The sequence below is a fragment of the Mustela putorius genome, unplaced genomic scaffold, assembly GCF_011764305.1.
Source record: "Mustela putorius furo isolate JIRA1106 unplaced genomic scaffold, ASM1176430v1.1 tig00000083_pilon_pilon_pilon, whole genome shotgun sequence".
Taxonomy (NCBI): Eukaryota; Metazoa; Chordata; class Mammalia; order Carnivora; family Mustelidae; genus Mustela; species Mustela putorius.
This window is the reverse complement of record NW_025421273.1, coordinates 46,189,923-46,216,096: the sequence shown is the minus strand read 5'-3', so window position 1 is coordinate 46,216,096 and position 26,174 is coordinate 46,189,923. Positions and strand designations below refer to the sequence as shown.

The window sequence follows — 26,174 nt, the reverse complement described above, 5'->3', positions numbered from 1 at the left end:
GCCCTGCCTCCAGCTCTCCGCCCAGCGGGGAGCCTGCTTCTCCCTTTGTCTTTGCCCTTCCTCGCTGCTCATTCGTTCTCTCTCTCTATTTCTCTCTTGTCAGAACATCTGATTTTTCTAATGTCTTTTTTTTTTTCATTATTTCAAGACCGAGTGGATTATTGTAACTCTTCCAACTTTTCGTAGACAAAAATTATTACCAGTCCATGATTACCCATACTGCTAGGATTCTCAGTGGTCTTGAAGATCAATGCCACACCTTACCTGGGCATCCCACTTTGAGAGGCAGAGGGAAAAAATTTAGAGTGCCTCCAAAAGTCACCCAACCAAAATGAGCTTATGTTACTTAACAATTGGAATTAGATACTTAATTAAGTAGAATAATAAAATTGGTTCAATGATGAATTCAAGATAAATATTCAAAGATTAATAGCATTCTTTGCAGGCAATATCAAGTTAGAAAAATACAAGTGAGAGATCTCTTTCTTCATTGCATGGTGATGCTTAGAAATAAATTTAAAATACATACATGACCTTTGCCAAGAAAACATCAAAACGTTGGATGTTTAAGATTCACATAAGTGGGCAAATATGCCTTACTCCCAGAAAAACTAAAAACACCAATTGTTCCAAAGTAGTGATATAATATAATCCCAGAGAAATTATTATTTTTTCCTCAAGAGTTGACTAAATTATTTATCTTAATTTCAAAAATAAACAATTGAGAAAATAGACTATTTTGGAAAAATGAACTGTGTGCAAGGATGAATAAAATGGAGGGCAAAAGTTATTAAAATTGTGTGGATCTATTGCAAAAATAGGCATGGATGAACAGAGTAAAAATAGAATGAAAAAATATTTTCTCCAAAAATAGAGAAAAGGGACTAGGATGCTCTGACATAAAACCCATTTAATATGTGATACAGGAGAGAAAATCATTGATTAAAGAATTATTTAATAAATGATGTTGGGATCACAGATTTGTAGTTTCAGGAAATAATACAGTTTATATCTAACTCACATCCCATGCTAAAATAAATTTCAACTGGCTTAAGTTAAATGTTAAAACATTGTTTTTGAAAAACCTACAAACAGAATAAGAACTTTAATATATATTTGGAGAAGAGGAAGATCTCACGGTCTCTGGAATTTGAACATATAAAATTTAAAACAAATATACAATAGAAACTACCGCTAATAAGTAGGCAACATATGGAAAATAGTTGTACCAAGTATAACAAAAGACTGAAACTGCTGTCATATAAATAGGAAATAAAAGTTGGCAGTTAGCAAGAAGACACATAATAAGCAGCCAGACTCAGTATAATATTCCACCTAGTAATGAAAGTGGCAAATTTAAACAATATTGATGTCTCATTGGCTATATTTATTCTTTACTTGAGGATTTTTGCTTTATGAACTATTTCATTCACATACTAATGTGAATTAGCAGTTTAGGTCATCATCCTGAGAACCATAAAAATGGGATTCTGGGAATTTATCCCAAGAAAAATAGTCATAATGTAAGGGGGAAAACCTGTACATGTACGAGAGTGTCTACTGTAACTTTATTTGTAAAAATGAAAAGTTAGCCTATGTGGATATTCAACAATAGGGAAAGCATTTTTTAAAGGATGACATTCTCCATTCTGGCATATTTTGTGACACATTAAAGCTATAATTTCAAATACTGTGGCATCAGAGAAAAATTTTATACTGTTCATTCAATAAATATGCATTGAGTATCTCTGCCAAGCAGTGAACTACCAGCAGCTAGCAAGACATATGAAGGTTCCTGTGTCATAAAATATAATCATAGGTGAAAAGAACAGAGCCATGTATACTAAGACATCAACTAACGTACAAATGGTTTCCTGGACACTAAGCGGACAGACGTGAAAGCAGACTTGCTTGTTGGGTTAGCCAGAATGTGGGGCAAGTCTTTTCTTTAAGCTTATGTCGTATTTTGTGCAATTAAAAATAAAATCAATAAACCAAAACCAAGAGTCTGATCCTCCTGCCAAAGTAATATGATAAACCATAGTGCAAATGGGCTTTAGTTCAGGACTTGCTTTCTTTGTTTTTCTCATGTGTGGCTACTGTGGCCGCATTTTAATGGTCCTCAGAGGACCTTCAGATTTGCACAGGGTACATCCAGCCATTCACAGATGGGCCTACTTCAGCTCTCAGACATGAATGGTTTATCCCTCCGGTTTTGCCCCAAAGCCTTCCCTCTGTTGTATAAGGTTAAATTGCCAGTGTCTGCTTTTCCAAGAAGGTTATCACAATTACAACACCCCATATAAGCCACTGCTTCTCCAAGCTTGACAAGTCAGCTACTGTCTTCATTGTCCTTAACCACCAAGGCCAGCCCTTCAAGGTGAGATGCTGCTGAGACCATTCCCAGGCTTTGGAGACAGTTGCAGGTGGAGAATTTTGGAGGAATCCACGCAATGTGGCACGGAGTGGTGGGCTGTATGCAAGTTTCAAACTCGGCTTTAGTGCATGAAGTTTGCACCCTTAAATGTATTTCTTCAGATTAAGAATTTACATCACCAAAAATTCCTTAGTAAGAATAAATATGCTGGGGCATACAACTGGACAAAGATTTTGAATCAGTCTATTCCATTTGAGAAGCCTACCCTTTTACATAATCCTCAGTTACAGGTGCTCCTGTGGTGATTCGAGAAAGCTCCAGGCAAGTAGCCTGAAACCCTAAATACCTCCTTAATTCAGTATTTGGGGGACTAACACTGCTTTGTTGTGTCATTTCTCCACTGAGAAGATGTGGTCAAGGAATTTTTGCCATCTCAATTTCCCTTCTGTCTGTTACTCTTCTGCACAAACCAGTCGGGAAGAGGTGAATGCCACATTAGGAGCTCAGAACAGAAAAGAGAAAGAGAGGTACCTGGATATGTTCGAGAAGTGATCTAAAACCTAGGCATCATAAGCGAGGAGCAAGTAAGTTCCCAGCTCTCCTCATACTCCTGCAAGAACTACTTCAGCTCTCTGTAAGCCTTTCCCAGGCCACTGAGTCCTGACATTAAACCTTATAAGGTGCTAATGGCTTGTTTTTGTCTTCAGCTCAATGACTACAAGCCTTGCTTTTGTCTTGAGAATGAATAAAGATGTTAGGAAAATAGCAGGATCAATTTGGGATTTTTTTTTTTTTACATCTAACCAGTAAACTCTTCCACTATAATGTAGACAAATATCCCAATTTTATGAAGCATCTCGTCTAATTAGAGAGCAATCCTGAACACACAAGAGGAGATTAAAGAACGTGTAAGAGCAAGTTGCCTGGGCGGCAGTCTCTAAACGCTCCAGTGGCCTGACACTTCTTGATCCCAGGTGTTGTCAGGGGACTGTCCCAACGCATTAAAGTCCAGTTTACCCCTGTACTTGCTGGATGGTGGTGGTGGTGGTGGTTTTTTAATTTCCCAATTTGCCCTGTTTTGAGGGAGGAGATGTATGATTCCAAGGTCCCTGGAAATTTGTCAATTTCAAATAATTGCAGCTAAAATCTCTTTGGAGGGGCATCTGGGTGGCTCAGTGGGTTAAAGCCTCTGCTTTCCACTCAGGTCATGGTCCCAGGGTCCTGGGATGGAGCCCCAGGTTGGGCTCTCTGTTCAGCAGGGAGCCTGCTTCCCCCTCTCTCTGCCTGCCTCTGCCTGCTTGGGATCTCTCTCTGTCAAATAAATAAATAAAATCTCTTTGGAATCCGAGCTTCCCTACCCGAATAACCAACATACGAACCATAGACTACAAGACCCCCTCCAACCTTCCCCAGCGTTCTTCCCCCAGATATGTAGAGCAGACCCGGTGGGCTGCCTCTGAAAGAGTGGTGTTTTTTTTTGGTTTTTTTTTTTTTTTTGATGCCCACTGAGGACACAGTTCTGACCTTCCCCCCAGTAAAGTGTTGTTTTGGGATTCAGGAAAAAGTAAGGAAAGGAAAGAACAAAAAGGCTTTAACAACAACAACAATAAAGGCTTTTCTTCTTTGGATTAAGTATTGAAACTTATTTGTAGGTTTATTTGGCTACTAAGAGAGAAGGCACTTCCGTGATACAGTGCCAGCGGTTATCAGTATAACTTGGTTAAGTCCTTTCTTAGTTGGAGTCCTATTGTTTGCTTAAAAGCTCTGGGACAAGCCTATCTCTTGAATCACTTCTAAAGAGTTTCTGGCCTTATTGCATCTTCGTCTTTAGGCCATGCTCACAAAAATGCTACCAGGTAGCAAAACCAGGAAAAGATTAGGCTGGTTTATTTATTTTTTTTTTTTTTATAAAATACAGGGACGCCTGGGTGGCTCAGTGGGTTAAGTCTCTGCCTTCCACTCAGGTCATGATCTCAGGGTCCTTGATTGAGCCCTGCATCAGGCTCTCTGCTCAGTGGGAAGGCTACCTCCTACTCTCTCTCTCTGCATGCCTGCCTCTCTGCCTCCTTGTCTGTCAAATAAATAAATAAATAATCTTTTAAAAAAAACCAATATCAATTACTATATTTACTTATGCACAATCAGGCTTTGCAGACAGTCAGATAGAGGTTTGAGGGTAAGATCTTCCTGTCACTGTGATGTTAGGCAAATCAGAAGCTAAGATTCCTTTCTTCCTCCCTAAATTGTAAATTATAACTAACACCTATTTCGTAAGGTCATCTCATGAGGAGTAATAATCATATGTATGAAATTTGGTTTTTCTGGTTGCATTGAGATTTCCTTAAATAGGGTAAAAATAACACCAGGTAAGTTCCTCCTTTTTATTTTTATGTCATAGAGAGAGACTATGAGAAGTTGAGATGTTGATTAAGTGGATGAAATAGGTGAATTTATTAAGAGAAGTCATCTAGTTGATTAAACAAAAATACAGTGTTCATAACTTAAAGGACTGCCTCATCCTTGCCCTCACTCCTAAATAACTTTATGCTATTTTATGTAGACGTGTGTTCTTGTTTGCCAGTAACCATTTTTTTACTGTATTCTATGCTTAAGTACAGTGGGTTGTGTATTTGTAACAATCTTTCAATGCAGATAATTAACCAATTCCCAGTTTTCTTTCAGGTAAATGTTGGAGATATAGTTATAATAAAAGGCAAAGAGTTTATACCTGCTGACACTGTACTTCTCTCATCAAGGTAGAGATACCTACTGATGCTCAAACAGTGTAGAGGATGGTTTCTCTACCCTGCATTGACCTTGTGATTTCTCCAAGGAAATAAGGAATAAACGAAGAATTTAAAACCTCTTTCATGATTGTGAATGAAACATTAAAAAAAAAAAAAATCAATTGGTCTTAACGGATTCTTTCATGCTTGCCATATAGAATAAGTGATAGGTACTATATTGTGTAATTCAAAAGTTTTAATTACGGTTAAGAGTCTACTCTCTCTGGATATGTCCAGATCCTTTTCTGTGGACCACTAACTCCTAACATGTCCTGTCATTTCTCGTATATAATACATGGATTGGGTTCTATTGATTTTATCTTGCAATCCTTGTTCATGATAAATTTCTTCATGATGCATTCATATATCCCTCCAAACTTCCTTGATCTTTATGGTGCATTAGTACAAGGAAATGGATGAATGATTTCTTTTTTTTTTTTTTTGTCATCATACCTTTGAAATGACATACTCTTCCAACAACAACAACAAAAAAAATTGTTTTGCTTTTTTAAGTTCTGTCTACGGCTGAATTTTAGATAATTTCTATTTTATTCATCTTTAAGATAGTCATGAATTAGTATTCAGAACATATGGCACTGTTAACCTTTAAAGAATGTGATTTTCAAATGGTTTGGGATTTAAAAATTGTAAAAGTAGTCCTAATATAAATTAAGAAAAATGTTTTTTTTAAATATCTTAGAGGTTGTTTATCATCATTTCCTTGGACAGTTTTATTTGTAAAATCCACATATAAATATGGACAGTGTCCTTTTTTCAAAATCTGTTTAATCAGGTCATTATTTAAAGTGATTAGATTTATAACAAGTTAGTGAAACTTAACTGAGCAAATAAGAGTTATCTAAAACTGAAGTAGAGGTGCCAGACCACACGTGCCTGTGAGAGAATGAGCTGAACAGTCAACTTACTGTCGTTCACATCAGGTACTAGAGAAAGCTTTGCTCAGGAGGTTACAGAAAACCAGGGTTTTTCTTAACCTGGCTTTGTGATTTTGAACAAAACAGTTAATCTCTCAGGCCTTGATTTCACATCTTTTAAAAATGAGGAAGATTGGGGCACCTGGATGGCTCAGTGGGTTAAAGCCTCTGCCTTTGGCTCAGGTCATGATCCCGGGGTCCTGGGATCGAGCCCCGCATCGGGCTCTCTGCTCAGCAGGGAGACTGCCTCTTCTCTCTCTCTCTCTGCCTGCTTCTCTGCCTATTTGTGATCTCTGTCTGGCAAATAAATAAATAAAATCTTTTTAAAAAATGAGAAAGATGGAGTAAATGATCAAGCTCTAATAGTTTCTGACTCTCCTTTGTATTTAAATTTGGTAATCTTCTAAATTTTAAGAATGCCTAGCCAAAAGAACCACGTGCCCTTTATGCTACTAAGTAAAAGGCTGATAAATGCAGTAGATGAATGACTGTCTCAATTTCATCTGACGAAGTTCAAAATGATAGTGAAGCACTCCAGCAATTTAAGAAAGTAAGGATGTTCTCCTGTTTAAGTGTGTCATAGAGACATAACTTACCATGGAGAATATCATGTATATGAACCATGACAATATTTTTTTTTGTATGCTCAGAAGTATGAAGATAGTTGATTACATTTCCCCTGACTTTCTACTTAATTCTGAAAGTTTTAAAAATATTTTTCGGCTGCCCCTATCAAGCCCCGAAAGTTCCCAGAAAGCTCCATGCTCAAATTTCTTAAAGTTTAGATCATTGTTATAGGAGTCATTTCCCAACATTAAAAACATTCACTGGTGGCTTATAGCTACTGTAGTGTGTACTATAGATGTGGTAGATCAAAATGGTGTCTATATCTTCTTTTTTTTTTTTTTTTTTGAGATTTTATTTTTAAGTATCTCTACATCTAGTGTGGGGCTCAAACTCACAACCCCAAGATCAAGAGTCTTACACTCCACCGACTCAGCTGGCCAGGTGCCCCAGTATTTTCTCTAGCTTAATAGAGCATCCACAGAGATTAACTTGCTCCAAAGATCATTATTTTTTTAAAGAGTATCTGATTCATTGCATTTAGTTATTTAATAGAATTCAAAGTACAAAGCCTCTACAGTCACATATTTCTATCTCAGTGCCAAAATACCCACCTTCAGGTTTGTTTTTTTGTTTTGTTTTGTTTTCTCAAAGGTATTGCATTACACTTGTGAACCTACATTAGCCTTATGAAATAGGTAGATGTTTTTGACATCATTTAACAGAAAGTGGAATCTTGACCTTAAGTCCTATTTTTTTGCCATTTAAGTAGCTAATGGGTAGGTCAATTTTGAGATACGTAATCCCTAATCTGATAACCCTCATTATGCCACGCTGGCCGCTATCAGAAGAGGGACATGGTGATTCTCGCCCACAGGTGAGCACCATTTAACAATGAGCATAAGCAACAGTTTATAATATTTTAATTTCCAAATATTTTTCAGTTATTAATTACTAATAGTGCACCCCCTTTGAGGTAGTTTGAAATGAAAGCATGAACATTGTTGAAAGTTAGTGTGTCTCATTGGTTTTTGCTTTGAAATGAAGAAACTGAGGTTTTAATATCTAACAAACAAATACATATATGAGTTTAGAAAGTATAAAAACAGAGAAAAGTAACTCAAGCTGTTAATTCAGGTCCACGTGGGTTCCTGACGTGTCTGTTTCATACCCTCTGGAAAAGCTTTCCTTCATTCAAAGACTTACCCTCCCAAGACAATGTATCACCAAGACTTTGTTAATTATTGAACAACTCAAAAGGCTGCAGTTATGCCTTCTAACATCCTAAGATCCACATCTTTATAGCTTTGCGTTAAAGTTAATGCAGTTAACTTTGAAAATGTTTTGAAATTAGAAAATTTCTAATACTTTTTTTTAGTGTGTGGGTCGACATAGGGAGGACCAGTATAGTATACTTGGTTTCTCAAAAGCCTAAAACATGGTTCCCATAATTCTTTCCTTCTTCGGTAGGAGTAGATGGCGTGAGAGTGAGAAATTGGAGAAAAGAAAATCTATAAAATAAGTAGCTCTCTATATAAAATTATGTTTTTATTTGATAAAAGAGTCTTGTGAATAAACTTCAAAACCATCAAAAGTTTCTACATTAAAAACTGAAAATTGGGCTTAAAAGCAAGTAATCCTTGACTATGTCATGTTTTCTTGTGCCTTTAGACCTGATCAAAATAAATTTTGAAAAAATTGGCATTAGACATTTTTATTAACATGTATTATTTTCTATAATAATTTCAAACTTTCTGTCTCTTTTGTCCATTTGTTTGGTTTTTCTTTTTTCTGTTTTTCATTTTTTTTTCCGTTTTAATTATTTTGAACTGGGACCTGTAGGTGGCAGTAGGGGAGATAGTGAAAGTGACCAATGGGGAACATCTCCCAGCAGATCTCATCAGCCTGTCCTCAAGGTTAGAACCACTGAGTTGTACAGGATGTGTGTACGTGGATCCTCACCCTACAACAGACAACAATTACACCCAAAGATGGTTGAACTCAATGTTGCTTCCTTTAAAACACAAAAATGTTTATACATCTTGGAGACAGACGTTTCACTGATATTTTAAAAGCCTTTCATGAATATGGTGTTGGATGCTGTTTGTCCCTTGAGGGGCCAGTCAGCTCCTATTGTTAGCAATAGGAGTCTATGAGGCATGACTGTAAAGGTAGATTTTAATTTCCTGTACATCATTAACATATATTCTTATTTAACAATATGCCTAAATACTAAGGCTGTGCATAACACCTCTCCAGGATACTGTTTTGAACAGTGTGAAGCTTCCCATGAAATGAAGCTACTGAGAAATTTTGCCTTATTCTTATATTTGAAATTTTCTGTAAGTCCTATGGAACCCCTTCAGCAATCATGACTGTAATTTGGGCTCATTTAGGGTTTACAGAGGACCCCCTGCACAAAGCTGGATGTCATACATTTTGTACTGCATGCTTTTGGATCCATTTTTATCCTACTTGTAACAAGTGACAGAGTGCATGTTACTGCGATCAAGTCCAGCTGTCTACTGGTGTCTGTATTGTGATATGCATCTTGTTTCATTTCTCCACTTACTAATCAAAAAGCCTGCTTTGCCTCTCTGACTGTAGTTTGCGTTTGGGATGTCATCATAATTTGCTGAAATATTTATTATCTAGCATGATTCCTTAAAACCTTTTGCTGCTTTTTTATAACACTATTAAGAACTGCTTCAGTAAGAGCTTTCTTAAGGGATAAGCAATGTTCTGAATTTGGATGCATTTTATTTGCCCCACTTCAGACAGAAGTCAGCCATTTGACTTTTTAATTTCCTAGCCATTTAAAGTCCCAGAAGAATTGTTTTGTGGGGAAAAAAAAAATAGAATGCTTTTCTCATTTTAATGTGAGAATGGCTTTGGCTATATTGATCAGTAATATTTTAATGCATTTTATTGCCAAAATACAGAATCTGCATCGTTCATTTAGCATTTGCTTGTCATTGTGCTTCTATATTATCAGAAGATATGTTTTATAATTTCAAAAACAATTTATGTTTCAAATGTATATATAAGTAAGTTACAAATTAGCAGCAGTTACCAGAGTCAAATTACTATTGTGACAGTAATAAAGGGCAAAATATTGAAGAAGTGATAGAATGAAAATGTAACTTCTCCAGTTGGGAAAAATGTATCAGCCTTTAAAGGAGGAAAAAAAAAATGTTCATAGAATAAATTGAAGAACTTGCAAAGTTACTTTAAAATGTATCTGTAAAATATTTGATCAATGACCATATGTTTCAGCAATTTTCACAAATCTGCAGGCCACAAAAATAAGCTACATGCCCATTTCTGAAATTTGGAATTAGTCTGTTTTGCACATGTACAAATTGAAAGTTGATTAGAAGATTCCAGGTGTTTGTAACTGACAACATGTTTCCTTTCTAACTTTGAAGACATAGACTCACCCAAGATGACATTTATAGTTACTTATATGATGTTAGTGAGGTTTCTTTTAAAACCAAGTGTTCACGAGATTGATACTACTTCAGAACACTTTCCTTGATACTCAAGGATCCAGTTATACAAGTTGATGGCCAATTCTCCTGTTTGTAATTGCTGGGCACCTAAAGTCAATTTGTGAAGGGGAATGGGGAGGGACATAAACAGTCCAGGATGTAGACCCTGTGACAGACCAGAGACGCACAGACCCCTTCCACCAGCCTCTGCTCACTAGACTTCGTAAAAACACTCTGGGGGGCGGGGCATGAAGGGGATCTTCTAGGTTCAGCTCAAGGAGCAAGATGGCCAAGTTGGCTGGCTTTAGTTTCAGTGTTTTCCCCCACGAGAATCTCTGAAATCACTTTAAGAAATAGAACAGGAGCAGGAAAAAGGGAACAGAGGGAGAAAAGTGTCCATTTACTTTCATTGTAAAATCTGTTCGTACACTTTTTTAAAGTAGCCTTAAAATGTAAATATTATGATCCGTATGATCCTATTCATCTTTTCTTAAAAGGTAGTAAATGCAGGTTTGCAGAAGCAGCAATCTGGAGTTCTCTAATCAAACGCTTTCCTTAACCAATTTATACATGGGCTACAAGCATGAAATCTCTCTTGGTATTTTTGAGCTGAAGAAAAATTTGGACACAAACTACTTTACATTTCAGATGGAGTCTGTGTTGTGTCTGTATGGATGAGCAATTTAGGTATCCTATGACAGATCTAATCATTTCAATTATCTTGAAAATCAGTACTGATTTGGCGGGGGGGGGGGGGATTGCTTTTTGTGATCCTTCTAGTTGAAGAGCTGATCCATGGGTGGTCATGCATGGGTTCTGCCTCCCAGCATTTAGCAGTTAGAATGAAAATCACCAAGAAACTAGACAGCTAGAGCTTTGTTTAGAACAAAAGGCTTCAGTGAGTCTAGGCATTTAAATAAGTTATTATTATGTTTTCCTTCCCCCTGCTAAATGTTCTTGCTTTTCAATTTTAAACAACAGCGAGCCCCAGGCCATGTGCTACATTGAGACATCCAACTTGGATGGTGAAACAAATCTGAAAATTAGGCAGGTAAGATCTAATTTAGGTTTATGTACTATTTGCTGATTTATTAGATGGAATCAAAAGCTTATTTCTGTTATTGTTATGAGTTGAAGTAATTCCAATTGGAAATATTTTCTCATCGAGCCACCATGATGATACCTCAAGGATAATGAAAAGCTCAGATTAATTTGCCTGATTAACTGTGGTCCATCATCTAGATGCTCTTTGCAATATTTTAATATTTTATGTAATAGGCAACACTGATAATAATATTAGTACTTCTGAGTTCTTTGACAGGAGTGCACGTATTTATTTTCCCTATTCCTCTAGACCAGATTGTAGTCTGGCTTTGCCATATTGAAAAGACAGTGTTTCCATTGCTTGTTCTAAATGTCTCGCTAATCTCAGGGAATAGTTTTAGATTTCTGTATTTGCTTCACATACCATCCCTGACAGAAAGCAAGAGGCATTTAAAGGGACTTTGAAAAATGTACTCTCTTGGGTTCTAGGTGAAGGATGAAGATGACAGGGGGAAGGTTGGGATACGGTAAAAATAGGTCATCGTAGCACCCAAACTCAGAGTGTCCCGGGAAGCAGGGGCCCATCCACTTCCTGCTAGTAGAATCTAGTTGGCCAGAGGAAAGAACTATTTCTGAGTTTTCCTTCTCTGTGGACTAAAAGAACAGAAACATACTGGCTCTTCTTTGTAGATTCTATTTAGTTTGCATTTTTTTTTTTTTTTGGAGATTCAGCAGACAGACTATACTGCTAAATATTAATTTAATTTTATTTTGGGAAGCAAATAGTTCTTTGAGGACTTCACAGTATCTCGGTGCACAAATTTATGGTCTCAAATAACATTTTCCAACTTTCACAAAAGCTACCTTACTCCTGGGTTCAAGCATAGAGGAGGGTATCCCCTTAATTATGATCTGGCAAAGTGTATTGTATAAGGGGGGAGACTTGCTCATAAAATAGTAGGATTTCTTGGATCTTAAGGCCTAGATGAATCAGAATTCCCTCTCTCCTTCCCTCCCACATGTGATTCATTTAATCTTTTGCTTATTTAAAAATTTCTAAACAGGGCTTACCAGCAACATCAGATATAAAAGACATTGACAGTTTGATGAGAATTTCTGGCAGAATCGAGTGTGAAAGTCCAAACAGACATCTGTATGATTTTGTTGGAAACTTAAGGCTTGAAGGACATAGGTACGTAAAATTGGGCCTCATAAAAACACAGAACTCACTGTGTCTCAAGTGTGTTGCTGAGTGTTTTCCAAGCCTAGGTACATAACTCTTTTCTCACACTCTAAGTCTGAACGCTGAAAACCTCTTTCTTAAGCATTTCGATATTACTTTCCACCAAAAGTCTTTTTGCAGAAATCGTAGCTCTTAATGCCATGCATATGACACCGCTGAAGACTTCCTCAGGATTCCTGCCAAACTGACAGCTGGATGGTTTCAGGGACATGCCAGGCTTCTGGCGTGAATACTTGTGTTGTAGGCCTATGTGCAGTCTCCATGGCTTGGGTCCTTATCTGTGATCGGTGGGTACCTCAAGGAGTTTAGAGTCTACCCTCAAGGATACTGGATAATTTCTTGTCTTCTTCTCTGTGTCATTTCATAGGCTGTTTTCTAGGCCATGTTATCATGTTTAGTTATCTCTGCCATTACCTACCTCCTGCTCTTCTTCCCTTCCCCCTTCTGTTCCCTGCCTCTTCCTTCATTGATTCAACCAGTATTAATTAAGCATCTAGTGGGCTAGGCTAGTTACAGGCATTAAGGAGACTGCAACGAACAACAGAGATAAATACATATACCCTTGTGAGCTTACTTTTCTTGCAGTAAGAGAAGGGCAAACAGACAAACAATAAAATGATACACAAGAAAATTTTATACAGTGTTAGAGCATGATAAAAGCTTTGGGGAAAAAAAAAATAGCACAGGACAAGGCAGATTGGGAGTCCTTGGGAGGGAATACCTTGGAGGTAGGACTGTTCTAGTAAGCCTCATTCAGCAGGTAACATTTGAGCCAGGGGAATGAGAAGTGAGGAAGTTAGCCAATCATCTATCTGAAGGGAGAGAATTTCAGGCAGAAGGAATAGTCCCAGCAAATTACTAGTTATTCTATCACCTCAAAGTGGGAAAGTACCTGGAGTAGTTATTAAATTTCAGGGAAGCCGGTGTGGTTGGAGTGATGTCACCAAGGAAGAGTAGGAAAAGAAAGACCATGCAAGGCTTTGAAGGCTACTGGGGGGTGTTACTCTGGGTGAAATGGGAATCCATTAGAGGGCTTGGGGGGAGGGGATCTCAGCCGTTCAGTTTCGGACTTCATATGTTTGTGTCGGGGAAGCAGATGGATATGTAAGCCTAAGTTTGGGATAGAGGCCTGGGTCATGAGGTGAATGTGGGAATTGCAGGCCTAGATAATTAAAGCCGGGGAAGTAGAAGAGATCACTGAGGGTGTGAGGGCGTGGATAGAAAGGTGAGTCCCAAGGACTGTCCTGAGACTCTGCACCATTAAGGATGAGATAAGAGGAAAGACCAGCAAAAGAGACCAAAATCAGGTTGGTAGGAAGGAAGCCGAGATAGTGAGGAAACCGTGCCACGGCAGAGGGAGTGACTAAAGTGGGTCCTTGTTGTTGCTGGCCACGTGCGGTGAGGCTGAGAAATAACGGTTGGATGTAGCCCGTAGAAATCCTTGAACTTGGTTAGAACAAGTGGAGCCTGATGAAGCGAATCTGAGGTAGGGGGAGGAGTTGAAAATAGCAGGTTTAGGCAGATTTTCCGAGGAGGCTTGCAGCAAAAGGGAGCAGAAATGGAGCAGCCCTTGGCAGGAAGGGTGGGTCTTTCCAATTTCCCTCTTCTTCCTCCCCTGCCTCCTTTACTTTACAATACACCTTACCTGCCAGGTGGATGTAGTGGCTAGCTAAACGCAGTAGTTCATTCCACCAGCCTGAGAGATGGACAGTGCTTTCATTATTTTGTAATTGCATTATTACAGTACTTGAATTCCAAAGGACGTTTGAAATACACCCTAAACTGTCTCCCTCATTCAGATCCGCCAAAAGCTTTCCTGTAATATGTGAAGTAATTATATATTGTTCTAAAATTTGCACAGAGTGACCTCACAGAGTGAACATATGGTTATAGACTAATAATAGAGTTGGCCCTTTATATAAGTAATGTTTCTATAGTCTGACATTCCTAACTGGCCAGCTTCCATCTCTTATCAGTTCGCCATCAAAATCAATGCCAAGCAGATCCACGCAGTGGAAAAAAAAACTTGGTATGATCGTGCCAAGATTTAGGGTACAGATAGAATTTATATATTGCTTTAAAATATATGAAACATGGAAACATACCTTTGTATTTATAGCCCATTTGACGTTTATAGTGATTACCCAGAGCTCTTGGAGCCCCTTTCTTTGGAATGAGTGTTTTTTGATCCCATTATTAAGGATGAGAGTCATTGTTTAATGCCAGAATTTTTGATTTTCAACTCTGATGAAATCTAATAACTAACTCTTGTTGAATCATTATAATTGAAAAGTAATATTTTTGGGGGGGGGGTGCTTTGAAGAGCTTGTACCTAATTCCAATCCACACCATAAAAGCTGAGCGGACAGCTGTCCTATTAGACTCCACTGTATACGTAAGGAACAGTTGGCACCTATATACCTCAGAGCATAGCCTAGCAGCTTCCCAAGAACTTCTTGGAAATGTGCTTTAAGCCCAAGGTCCCCTTCCGACTCTGAAATGCATGCCAAATCTTGAGGTATACATGAGAGGGGTTCCCTTCCAGATGGGTTTGAGAAGCATGCTGTTGTGCAGAAGGAATGAGAATTATAGATGCTGTGTTCTTTTTCTAAATAGGCATATGCTTTTTCCTAGGGGTTTAAGTAGAGGCCTTCAGGTGAGGTTATTACGCACCCATCTGGATTGACTTCACCTGAGCCAGTGACCTTCGCATAGTTCCTGAAAGAAGGTCTAAGGCCCAAGCCGTTACTGGCTCTAGACACCTACCAGGCCATAAAAAGCCCCCCAAAATGAAAGATTTAACCTCACTTTACCTCTACTGGCCAAGAAGTTCTGTGTTTTCTGGAGACTTTTCTTAGGAGGCTGCCTTCTTCTTCCAGAAGTTTGGGGATTTTTCTGATGAATTTTTCTTTATATTTGACATTTCTTTCTTGCTTTTCTTTTTTTTGTTTGTTTGTTTGTTTGTTTTTAATTAATTTTTTATTTTTTATAAACATATATTTTTATCCCCAGGGGTACAGGTCTGTGAATCACCAGGTTTACACACTTCACAGCACTCACCAAAGCACATACCCTCCCCAATGTCCATAATCCCACCCCCTTCTCCCAAATCCCCTCCCCCACCAACCCTCAGTTTGTTTTGTGAGATTAAGAGTCACTTATGGTTTGTCTCCCTCCCAATCCCATCCTGTTTCATTTATTCTTCTCCTACCCAGAAGACCCAGTGTTAGGAAGCTTTGAGCCATTACATCTCATATAGTACATTTCCATCAAGAATCCCACTACATCTGTGATGGCTTGTACTTTTGTGACATCTTTGTGTGAGGTTGTGTCTACCAAACAACCTACCATAGTGGGTAGTTTTACCAAGAACCCACAGAAGACCCAACGTGGCCTTCATTCATGAAAAAATGTTGTTTAAATTATATGGAATGGCTATCCTCAATATGCTGTCACTTCAGAGGAATGTTAAAGACTTAGATGCTTACCATTGATTGGAAACTTATTCACAGTTCTTGGAGAATTGATATTCAAATGTAATAAATTACCCTAGAGATTTTAAATACAGGACATATCTTTATAGGCCAGGGATGGCAATGCAAATGTATGATGAGATCTGTGTATTTACCTTGCCTTGTCTATTTTTTGAACCCTTATTATGCACAAAGCTATTTATAATTAGGCGTGGGAGAGGGAGCAGATCCCCTAACCTCACCACTTCCAAATATCTCAGAAACCTAAACAGACTTGCTAAATCAGGAAAAGTCTTAAATAGGTTTGAAAATTAGCCTCTGAATCCCAAAACATTGCCTACTATCTTGGATTGTGAAGTTGTAGGAAATGGCTGGTTTGGTGGTAAGGAGAAGCAACTGAAAAGCGTCTCTCCAGCTGTCCTTGTGTAAAACAAATTATTCGTACTGGTAGGAAAATTACTTCTTTTTCTAAAAATAAGGTAAATGTGAGAAGGGCTGGCTATTTTAATAGCAGAACCTCCGTTGGAACTCTGTAGTAGCTGTAGAATTCTTAAGCACTTTAGAAAATGTTGTTTTTAATGTCAACATCATCTGTCATAGCACTGTCCCCCTGGGAGCAGATCAGATTCTTCTTCGAGGCGCCCAGTTGAGAAATACACAGTGGGTTCATGGAATAGTTGTCTACACTGGACATGACACCAAGCTGATGCAGGTGGGATTTTTTATCTATGAAAAACCTTGTGGATGTATTTTCTTGAAAATGCGCTATTTGTAGCTCTCTATGCAATAGTCCCAAACATAGCAGACCATCTGTCACAGACTCCTGAGCCCTACTCTGTACATTTAGAATCTTGTTCTTCAGTGTTTAGGGCCATAAAATGGCTCATGTGCACAATACTGGAAAGTTTCATTCGAGACCAACAATGCATGAACTCTTAATTATTTCCTGTGTTAATTCCATTTACTATAACAGTGGTTGTTGATACTATTGTCTGTGCAATGACATGTTCTACATGAAAGTATTCTGTGTTCTACATGAGATGTGCTCTACATGAAAGTATTTATCTTATAATCTTGTTTTAAGACTGTGATCAAATTTTATAACTTTTAATTTTTTTGTAAAATTAAGAAATGGATTTGTGAGCCAAATGTTGACCCCTTTTTGCTAACATTTTTATGTTAAGCCATTGTTAATGGAAAGAAACCACCATTACTGATTCCACCATAACCATAATGATTCTACCCCTCACCACTCTATAAATTCTGTCGACTATTGTTTTATATCTATTATGACAGATTTAATTTTCTGTTCTGTAGATGCCTTGGTTAGCATAATCGTTTTTGTCATTGACCACAGCTGAAGAGACTGACTTCCGTTATTCTTTATAGCCGGGACTACTTAGCCCATTGCCGTGATCAGTAAAACCATTACTGAACACCACCAGAAATCTGGAAACCAGAGGTCCTTCAAATGGGACCTTCATATTTTGTAACTTCTAGGGTTAGAAGTACAGAGGCCACCTTCTCTGCCTCTCTTCCTGAGCTGAGCTGCCAGTGCCTCTCCTCTACCCTCTTCGCTTCAGTAGTCAAGTTAATGCCTTCTTCGTCTTCCCCGCCACAATGCAAAAGTTATGTCTCTAAACGGAGTCCTATTTCCTTCTCTTCTTATTATTATTTTATATCCTAGAAAAAGGCTTGAGGTATACTGGCCTTCGGGGGCAAAAAAAATAGATGGCTAACATTTGACAGCTTATTACAGCTGTGATTTTTTTTTTCTGTATAATTTTCAAGTGTCTACCCGTGTCTAGATTTTGAGTTGTGACGGACTTTGTCATCTTCATCAAAATACCAAATAGACATTACTCAATCAATGTGAACACATTTTTTTATTGCTCATCTTGTCTCTTTTTACAGAATTCAACAAGTCCACCACTTAAACTCTCAAATGTGGAACGGATTACAAATGTACAAATTTTGATTTTATTTTGTATCTTAATTGCCATGTCTCTTATCTGTTCTGTGGGCTCTGCCGTTTGGAATCGGAGGCATTCTGGAAAGGACTGGTATCTCAACCTAAATTGTAAGCATTAAAGGGCCTGTTGTATTTATATTTTTCTTTCATTAAAATATGCATTTGTTTCATGCTGATGGGATTTCCTATCATTCCTCAAAAGAAAACCTTGTTGGCAAGATAACTGGGCATTTAATTTTTATGTTTCAATGCATTTTCCAGTAAAAGAAAGTAAAATGTTGCTCGAGTCTCCAAAATTTCAGAATCCTTAAAAATGATCACTCTAGTATAGTATAAAATGTAGTATAAAATGTTAATTTTTATGTTTCAATGCAGTTTCCGGTAAAAGAAAGTAAAATGTTGCTAGAGTCTCCAAAATTTCAGAATCCTTAAAAATGATCACTCTAGAGTAGTATAAAATGTTAATATCATTTTCATTAATGTTAATCATTCTTTAAAAATATTTTAACACAAGTGGTAGGATAATTACCTGGTGAAGAAAGCAGATTGATTATCTTTAATGCACCAGGAGTAGAGCACATGCTTATAAAAAGTTTAAATTGAATATCCTTTCATTTGAACTCATGAATGCAGTAAATTCCATGTTAATGGTAATCTTGTCTTAGGGAAAGCCTGTTAAATATGATTTTTTTGGACCATCTATCCTTTTACTATTGTAGGATTAATGTATCATCCCTGAATATTTCTGGAAAATAAGTTTGCATTGCCTTTTAATGAGTATTTAACCAATAAATACTTAATTTCCAGAAGCGTGAAAACAAATTCTAGTAAACCTTGTAGCAAAATCGATTTTTTTTTTCAGTTTTTATCCTATTGATTTTTAGTTTTGTGGCTATTCCAACTTTTTTTTTTTTTTAACCCTGATTTATGATTTCAACATCAGAACTGTTATGACTCCCATCGGTTTGTTTTTTCATATACTTCACAGTGTGTCTGCCATAGCAGTTCTATTTTCATTATCAAAGAGGCAGGGTGTGATTTACCTAGGGAACAGCCCTACATTGTTTTTACTGTTTGGATTAGTTTTGCTGCTGTTTTGTCTGATTGCTTTTAAGGCATGCTTTATAATTCAAAGGTGCGTTTTTAATAATTTACATAAAAATGATTTTGCCCAGTGGAGATTTTACATTTATAAACCCACAATCCTGTCCCTGATATCTCTAAACTTCCTGTGTGGAACAGGATTTGAAACACTGGGCAGTGCTTTCATTCGTTAGAACCATTATGAAGTTCTTAATAGTACTACCAACGTACTGATCTGTCTTGAGTATTTGAGAATAAGGATATGCTATCAGCACAGTGTTCCTACCAAACTATCTAGAGATGTTGTGTAATATGGAAAACTTCTATTATGCTGAAGTTCTGGTCAACACAAATGAAATACTTGAAACTATAAATGACTTTCTTCCCACCTCCCCCAACAGATGGTGGTGCTAATAATTTTGGACTGAATTTCTTGACCTTCATCATCCTTTTCAACAATCTCATTCCAATCAGCTTACTGGTTACATTAGAAGTGGTGAAATTTACCCAGGCATACTTCATAAATTGGGTAAATATGAATTACTGTTTTTCATCATTCTAAATATATGTTTTGTCTTTTTTTTTTTGATAGGGTCTTTTGAGGATTTTAATTTTTTTTTAAGATTTTATTTATTTATCTGACAGAGATCACAAGTAGTCAAAGAGGCAGGCGGGGGCGGGGGGAAAAGCAGGCTCCCTGCTGAGCAGAGAACCTGATGTGGGACTTGATCCCAGGACCCTGGGATCATGACCTGAGCCAAAAGCAGAGGCTTTAACCTACTGAGCCACCCAGGCATCCCCAAGGATTTTAATTTTTTTTAAGTAATCTCTACACTCAATGAGGGGCTCGAACTCATGACCCCAAGATCAAGAGTTGCGTGCTCCACTGACTGATCCAGCTGGGCAGTCCCCTCATAGTGTCCTTTGATCTCTCAGAAACAAAATCTTAATGATACCTTCCCTTTTATTGACTGCAAGATGGCATTTCAAAGTATTTTTGACTTTAATATGATAATAACAAATTCATTTGACATGTAAAAATCAATAGCAAAAACTCTTTATCTTAAAATCACACAAGTTTATAGACTAGACATTCCGGGGAACTAAGTCTCCAGTTAAGAAAACCTATTTGGGATTATATAATAGTCTTGGGGAAAGGAGACCATGAGGTTTGGAGTTAAAATATCTGGATTATCGTTGTAGTTCTATAATTACTAGTGCTATGAAATTTGCCAAGCCACTTGACTTCTTTGAGACTTATTTTCTTGGGCCTTTAGACAGGAATGATAAAACATGCTTTACCAGCATCTCGCGGTGGTAATATAGAGTAAAGGAATCTCACAGCATAGCGAACAGCCTCCTAAACAATTGAGTGCTCTAGAAATAACACTGTTCACTGCTAGGTACAACCAGGCTGTCAGTCTTGTTTTATATACCCATGTAGGTTATTTTTCCCCCACTGTAAACAAATTCAGCTGTGCTTAATTTTTTTAATTCTTGAATTTTTTTAATCTTGGAAAAATGTGCCAGAGATCTATTCCCTAAATATTTTGTTTATAAAATGTGTTGTTCTTAGTTTTATTTTACCAAAGTTAAAATTAATGAATTTATGTAAATTAAATAAGCCTTCAGACTTAATCTGCCAGAAAGTTTCATTTTTCTTTATTTTGGGAAATTTGGGTATTATCTTTTGACATTATCTTTTTAAATTATTTAAAAGTCTTTCAAGGGAACAATATTAGAATTGTTAAGAAATATAACTGATGATGCTTTTGCCACTGCTCACTACCTTCCCATGGTAAGTGATCCACCTCACCTGTCAAATTGTCTAATTCATTGGTACAAGCCCAGTAGAATTTAGAAATCTAAAATGAGATGCAGGTGTGGCTTATTTCATGCAGGAAATGTGTTGCTGAAAAATTATGTAGTAACATTTGTGTAAATACAATTAAAACCTATTGAGGTTTCCCACTTTGCAATAAGAAATCATAAGGTGACTCATTTTGAAAATCAAATAACTAGTTAGTCACTTTATTATTTTGTACTTGGATTTTTAAAAGTAATATTTGCTTCCAATAATGACATAATTTGAGTATTGGAGGAGGCCAGCAGGCTTATGCTATTCAACCACCTTTCTATTGTACAGAGATTCGATAACATTGCTGACAGGTCTTTTACCACCCAGCAATTCCGTTTGTAGAAATGAGATCAGTATCTGCCGCCCCCCCCTCCCTTGATACTGGTTCTACCTGATCTCTTAGGAAAATGTCTAACCATGTTTCTGAATGATAGCCTTGCAAAGTATTAGAACTCAGGTAGGGTGCCTGGGTGACTCAGTTGGTTAAGCATCCCACTCTTGGTTTTTGGTTCAGGCTGTGATCTCAGGATCATGAGATCGAGCCCTGCACTGGGCTCCATGCTCAGGATGGAGTCTTGCCTGAGATTTTCTCTCTCCCCCGACTAGCACGCACACACACTCTCTCTCTCTCTAAAATAAATAAATCTTCAAACAAAAACAAAGAACTCGGCTGCATGCCTTTTCTTCTATCACCTCCTTCCCATCTCCTTCTGTTCCTTATCAGACCTGATGATCAAGAAAGTCCAACTTACTCCCCGTTCCATTCATTCCTCTTTGAAGATGGCTCAGGTGCTTAATAGCCTTCTTAGATCAAGGCTCCTACCAGTCAACAGCCTACGTCAGAACTGAAGCAGATCAGTCTGAAATGCAGACGTGGGAAAGACCAGATTCGTCCTTTTCCTTTGACTTGTAAAAATCTGTTAACCCTGACTTGGCAATAAAATGGTGTACTCTGGAAAATACTAATTCTTATAGGCGTTAAGAGTCAAGCCTCATATTGTTTGGGTACAGAACAAGTACAAATTGGTACAAAAGTTGTACATTTTTGTTTGGGTTTTGAGAAGTGCACTCCTTCTGCTTTCAAGTATATGCACTGGAAGGAAGCAGAGCCAAGAAAGTATAACCAGATAGAATCTCTTAGGTAATTTTCCTAGGGGTTTAAAAATCTTCATTATTTGAGCAGTGTTCATGCTCTTATTTTAGCTGCATTAAGTACTTATGTTGTGTCAGACGCTTTAGGAAGCATTTCACATACATTATTTCATTTAATCTTTACCACATGTCACCTATCTAGAAAATGGTAGAATTATGAAAAAAATTCAAGATTGCCTGATTGCAGAGATCCACTCTAATTGCCTTGCTGTCCTGCCCTTTCTGTGAAATATAATATTCTCTACTGAGGACTTTTCAGGGAAATCAACTGAAATGGTGTAGAATGGCCAGAGATGAGAGTGGCTTCATGTTATAACTCACTAGTTAAAGAAAATTTCAGTCATTCTCTTGTTACCAATTGCATTTAGTAATTTCTTTTATTTAAAAAAAAAAAAAAAGGATCTCGACATGCACTACGAACCCACAGACACTGCTGCTATGGCTCGAACGTCGAATCTGAATGAGGAACTTGGCCAGGTAAACTGAATTTCTTGTTGATACGTTCAATGGGACGTAGATTCATTGTCACTTCTGCCATAGGTGGCAACTTCATATGAATTGACAGCTCCTACTTTCCAATTATTTGGATAATCTGCATAAATATGTTAGCACATAATTACCATTTTTAGTAAACGAAGTTTTAAAAACATTTAAAAGCTATTTTGCTCTCAGATAAGGTATTACACAAAGGGATTTCCTTCAGCATATAATCTAGTTAGTAGTAAAGTATTGGTTATTTTTGAGTGATAAACTCTCAGTATTAAAATTGCTCATAGCTTTTGACCAGAAAGGAAGAAAAAGTTAACTTGATCACTAATGCTATGTAAGTCAAAGTATGAAAGTGATCAAACAGGAATTTTAGATTTATACTTCATATTGCATTCACATATATGTATATCTTTGTAATCCATATTTACATACTAGCTCAGGAAGAATTCTTATTCTGTATTCTTGTCATTTGCTATTTCTTTTCAAATAGCATTTCTGCCAGAATTACCTTTTTCGTACCAATCTGGATGTTATATGAAGTTAATTGCACAAGCCTTTACTAATTCTGTAATTGTTTTGGTGAGAAATCCTGGTAGATGTTTTAGTGCTTCATAAATCTTAAGTCACAGTAGTGGCAATTTCTAGTGGAAATTCAGACCATGTTCAGATTTCTGTTTGGCTGCAGTTTTTCCAGCATCTTGATAGTCTATACGGTTCATACATGAAATGATTCATTGCTAAAATACTAAAAAAAAAAAAAAAAAAGTCAAACATATTTCTTAATGAATGCAAAGAAAATCATCACTTAATAGCATTCCTTGTGCCCATATAATATAACAAGATGGATAAAAAGAATTATTTAAGGGGCATTTTTCCCCCTCTGTGAGAGACTGACATAAAGACTTCTGAAATTTTAATGAGAAATTTTAAACTTTTTTTTTTTTAAGGTAAAATACATATTCTCTGACAAAACTGGGACTCTGACCTGTAATGTAATGCAGTTTAAGAAGTGCACCATAGCTGGAGTTGCTTATGGGTGAGTTGTTCCCCCCCTTTAATTAGAATGTGAAACACACATTTAATTAGTGCTAATAGTTTGGCATGTTTTGAGAGTTCTTACTAGTGGAAATTTTTTTTTGACATAAAAAGCCCCTGTTTTAACTTTAGCATACATGTATGTTTTGTGTTATAGTTTGAAGTTGTTTCTTGTTTGGAATTACCTATGAGGTGGAGGTTCTACCCAGTAGTATTCCGTGTTTGGAGTTTGCTAAAGGTCTCTATCTGGCTCTGGTCATGAAGTAAAAACACCGTTCCCGCTACATTGCCGTGAAGTTAGAGTACAATGTCGAAATAACGTACAGAGTGTCCTTGGGCAGTTTTCAACGATGTTAAAATATTGTTTCTCTGATAGTTACGCCTTTGATTTGCTTTTTCTTTTATTGCCTCTAAATTTCTGATGGTGGGAAGGAGGTGGGGACATGAAGCTCTGAAACTTTTATCAGGCTCCTAATGTCCTTTACAATACGCTTGTTAAGAATCCACTTATTTCTTTCTTTGAGTTATGTTTACCTAAATCCTTCAAAAGCCTTCTTTCTGAAATACTTTTTAGGATAAAGTGACTAAATTAATCTGTACATTTCCAAAAAGGATGTGATCAAAAGATGAAACTTTCCTTGGTTGGAGTGACCTTGACAATGACCTATCAACAAATTTTCCAACTATCCTTATCTATAAGTGAGACTGGGAAATACTGATCCCTTAACCATTTAAGCAAGAGCACTTTCATTTGGGTTTTCTGGTTTGTACTCACTCTTTCCCACTCACACTCTGTCTCCAAACAGTAAGCTAGTATAAAAATAATGTATTGAATTTTGAAAACGCCTTAGTTAAAATTACAAATAAATAACCATTTGGTAAAAAATTCTAAAAGCAACGGTTACTCCTATACAAGGGTCTACAGAGAGAAGTAGATGGAGGCAGATACCCTATTCTTTGGGTTAGCAGAGAGTGTGACTAAAATTGACTTCAAACTCTATGTGTAAATGAAGCTGAAAAGACATTTAATTGAACGGCTTTTTCACACTCTGCGAAGACGGGATGTTAATTTAAGAAGCATACTTACTGTTTCCAGGGCTGGATACCATTTTGCTTCTTTCCTCTTTATCTGAAGTTCTACCAACTCCCCTAGAAAAGGCTGTCCTTCCTCCTCCCCACCACTTGCTACCAGCCTTGTAATTTGGTTAGCTGCCCTAGAGGGGGACAGACAGACACACTTGTCGACGTCATGCATATTTGACCCACAGGTACGCCAGGCAAGAGAAGGAAAGACAGACTGTAATTCTGGAGTGTGTTATATTATTCTTGCTGACAGACTCGTGAAGACTGTTTTATAAAAATTCTACATTCATAAGTGAATTTATTTTTACTTTGCCAGTTTCCAATTGAACAAGCAAGTTCTTCAAATGAGTAAATATTGATTGTGAACTTACCAGAACAGAAAGCTAGAATGAGATCTAGCCTGTCTCCTGCATTTGGTCAAGTTTTTTCTTATTCTTGAAACAAGCCTTAAATATGTCCAGACACTAGTTCTAAAGAGCTGTGTTCTTTCTGGATCTGTTGGTGGTATTATCATTGACAACCCTTAAGTGATAGGGTTGCTTTGAGACTGGTAAATATTAAAGAAATATTAAGAGTTAAGAACCATCATCATTTAGATTAAGTTTCCAGAAAAACAATTTTTCTCTTGGGCAAATAATATCTCTTAATACTGGGGAGCAATCATAAGACATAACCTCGAGTCCTAGCTTTGTCACTAATCTACCATAGAACTATCAATAATTCCTTTCAAATATTCCAAATTCCTTAAACTGAAGATAGTGAGAGAAGATAATCTCTAAAGTTGTTTTCCAGGTATAAAATTCTAGATATAAAAAACGTAAAAATATGTTTTACTAGAATTTTTTAAAAGGGTATTCTTTTACTTGCCAATTTTAACTTACATAAAGAGAAATACATTTCTTTCTTGGGTGTTTCTTTCATGTTTTTGAGAATACCAGAAGACTTGCTGAGTGAAGCGAGTTGTTAAACTGCTTCCAATAATCACGTAGTGTTGTGTATGTGTGTTTAGGATCTTTAACCCTGATTTTTTTTATCAACATCCCCTCACCCAAGCATCCTGATGGGCATTTGGAATGTCAACATTGTATCATAGAGAGCGGTTGATACAGGAAGTTGTTGATACAGGAGACTTCAGATGCTTCGGTGTTTACAGTAAGAGACACACCACTGTTCCTTAATTCCACCAAACTCAGCAAGAAAAGTAGTTACCGTCAGCCATCTTTCTGTGCCAATTTCCTCTGGCCCCTCTTGGCTTCTTGGAATGCAGAGGGGAAATAACATGGTTTTGCAAGCTCTTTTGCTCTGTTGCAGTGTTAACATTTGTTTAATATGGGGAACTATTAAGTACATGTACCTTCAACTCTAGCGGAAGAAAGCATGGTGTTCTATCTTCCCAGGACAAATCAGGATAAAGGAGAACATCCCACATTTTCATAAATTAACAAATGTTTTTGGGGTTCCAATTTCAGAACAGATCCTTGTGAAGCATTTCTTAAGAAGATAAAGTCTAGTTTTACCCTAGGTAGACTTTTATGGGTCTGAGAGGTGAGTTCGGTTGACTTTTATGGCTCTGAAGAGAGGACTTGAAG

General features: G+C 37.1%; 1 protein-coding gene across 4 annotated transcripts in view; it reads left to right on the top strand.

The window, feature by feature from the left end:
- The window catches only part of ATP8A1 (ATPase phospholipid transporting 8A1), a 236,318-nt gene that overhangs the window by 63,751 nt on the left and 146,393 nt on the right, over positions 1 to 26,174 (top strand). For 2 of the 4 annotated variants that reach the window (XM_004764081.3, XM_004764083.3), the window contains exons 7-14: positions 5,060 to 5,133; positions 11,135 to 11,204; positions 12,262 to 12,389; positions 16,514 to 16,625; positions 17,828 to 17,993; positions 19,370 to 19,497; positions 22,378 to 22,455; positions 23,415 to 23,503. In XM_004764081.3, coding sequence (XP_004764138.1) covers positions 5,060 to 5,133; positions 11,135 to 11,204; positions 12,262 to 12,389; positions 16,514 to 16,625; positions 17,828 to 17,993; positions 19,370 to 19,497; positions 22,378 to 22,455; positions 23,415 to 23,503 — 845 coding nt within the window. Of the gene's footprint in view, positions 1 to 5,059; positions 5,134 to 8,504; positions 8,579 to 11,134; positions 11,205 to 12,261; positions 12,390 to 16,513; positions 16,626 to 17,827; positions 17,994 to 19,369; positions 19,498 to 22,377; positions 22,456 to 23,414; positions 23,504 to 26,174 lie in introns of all 4 variants that reach the window. The other 2 variants (XM_004764082.3, XM_013062200.2) reach the window with 2 other exon arrangements.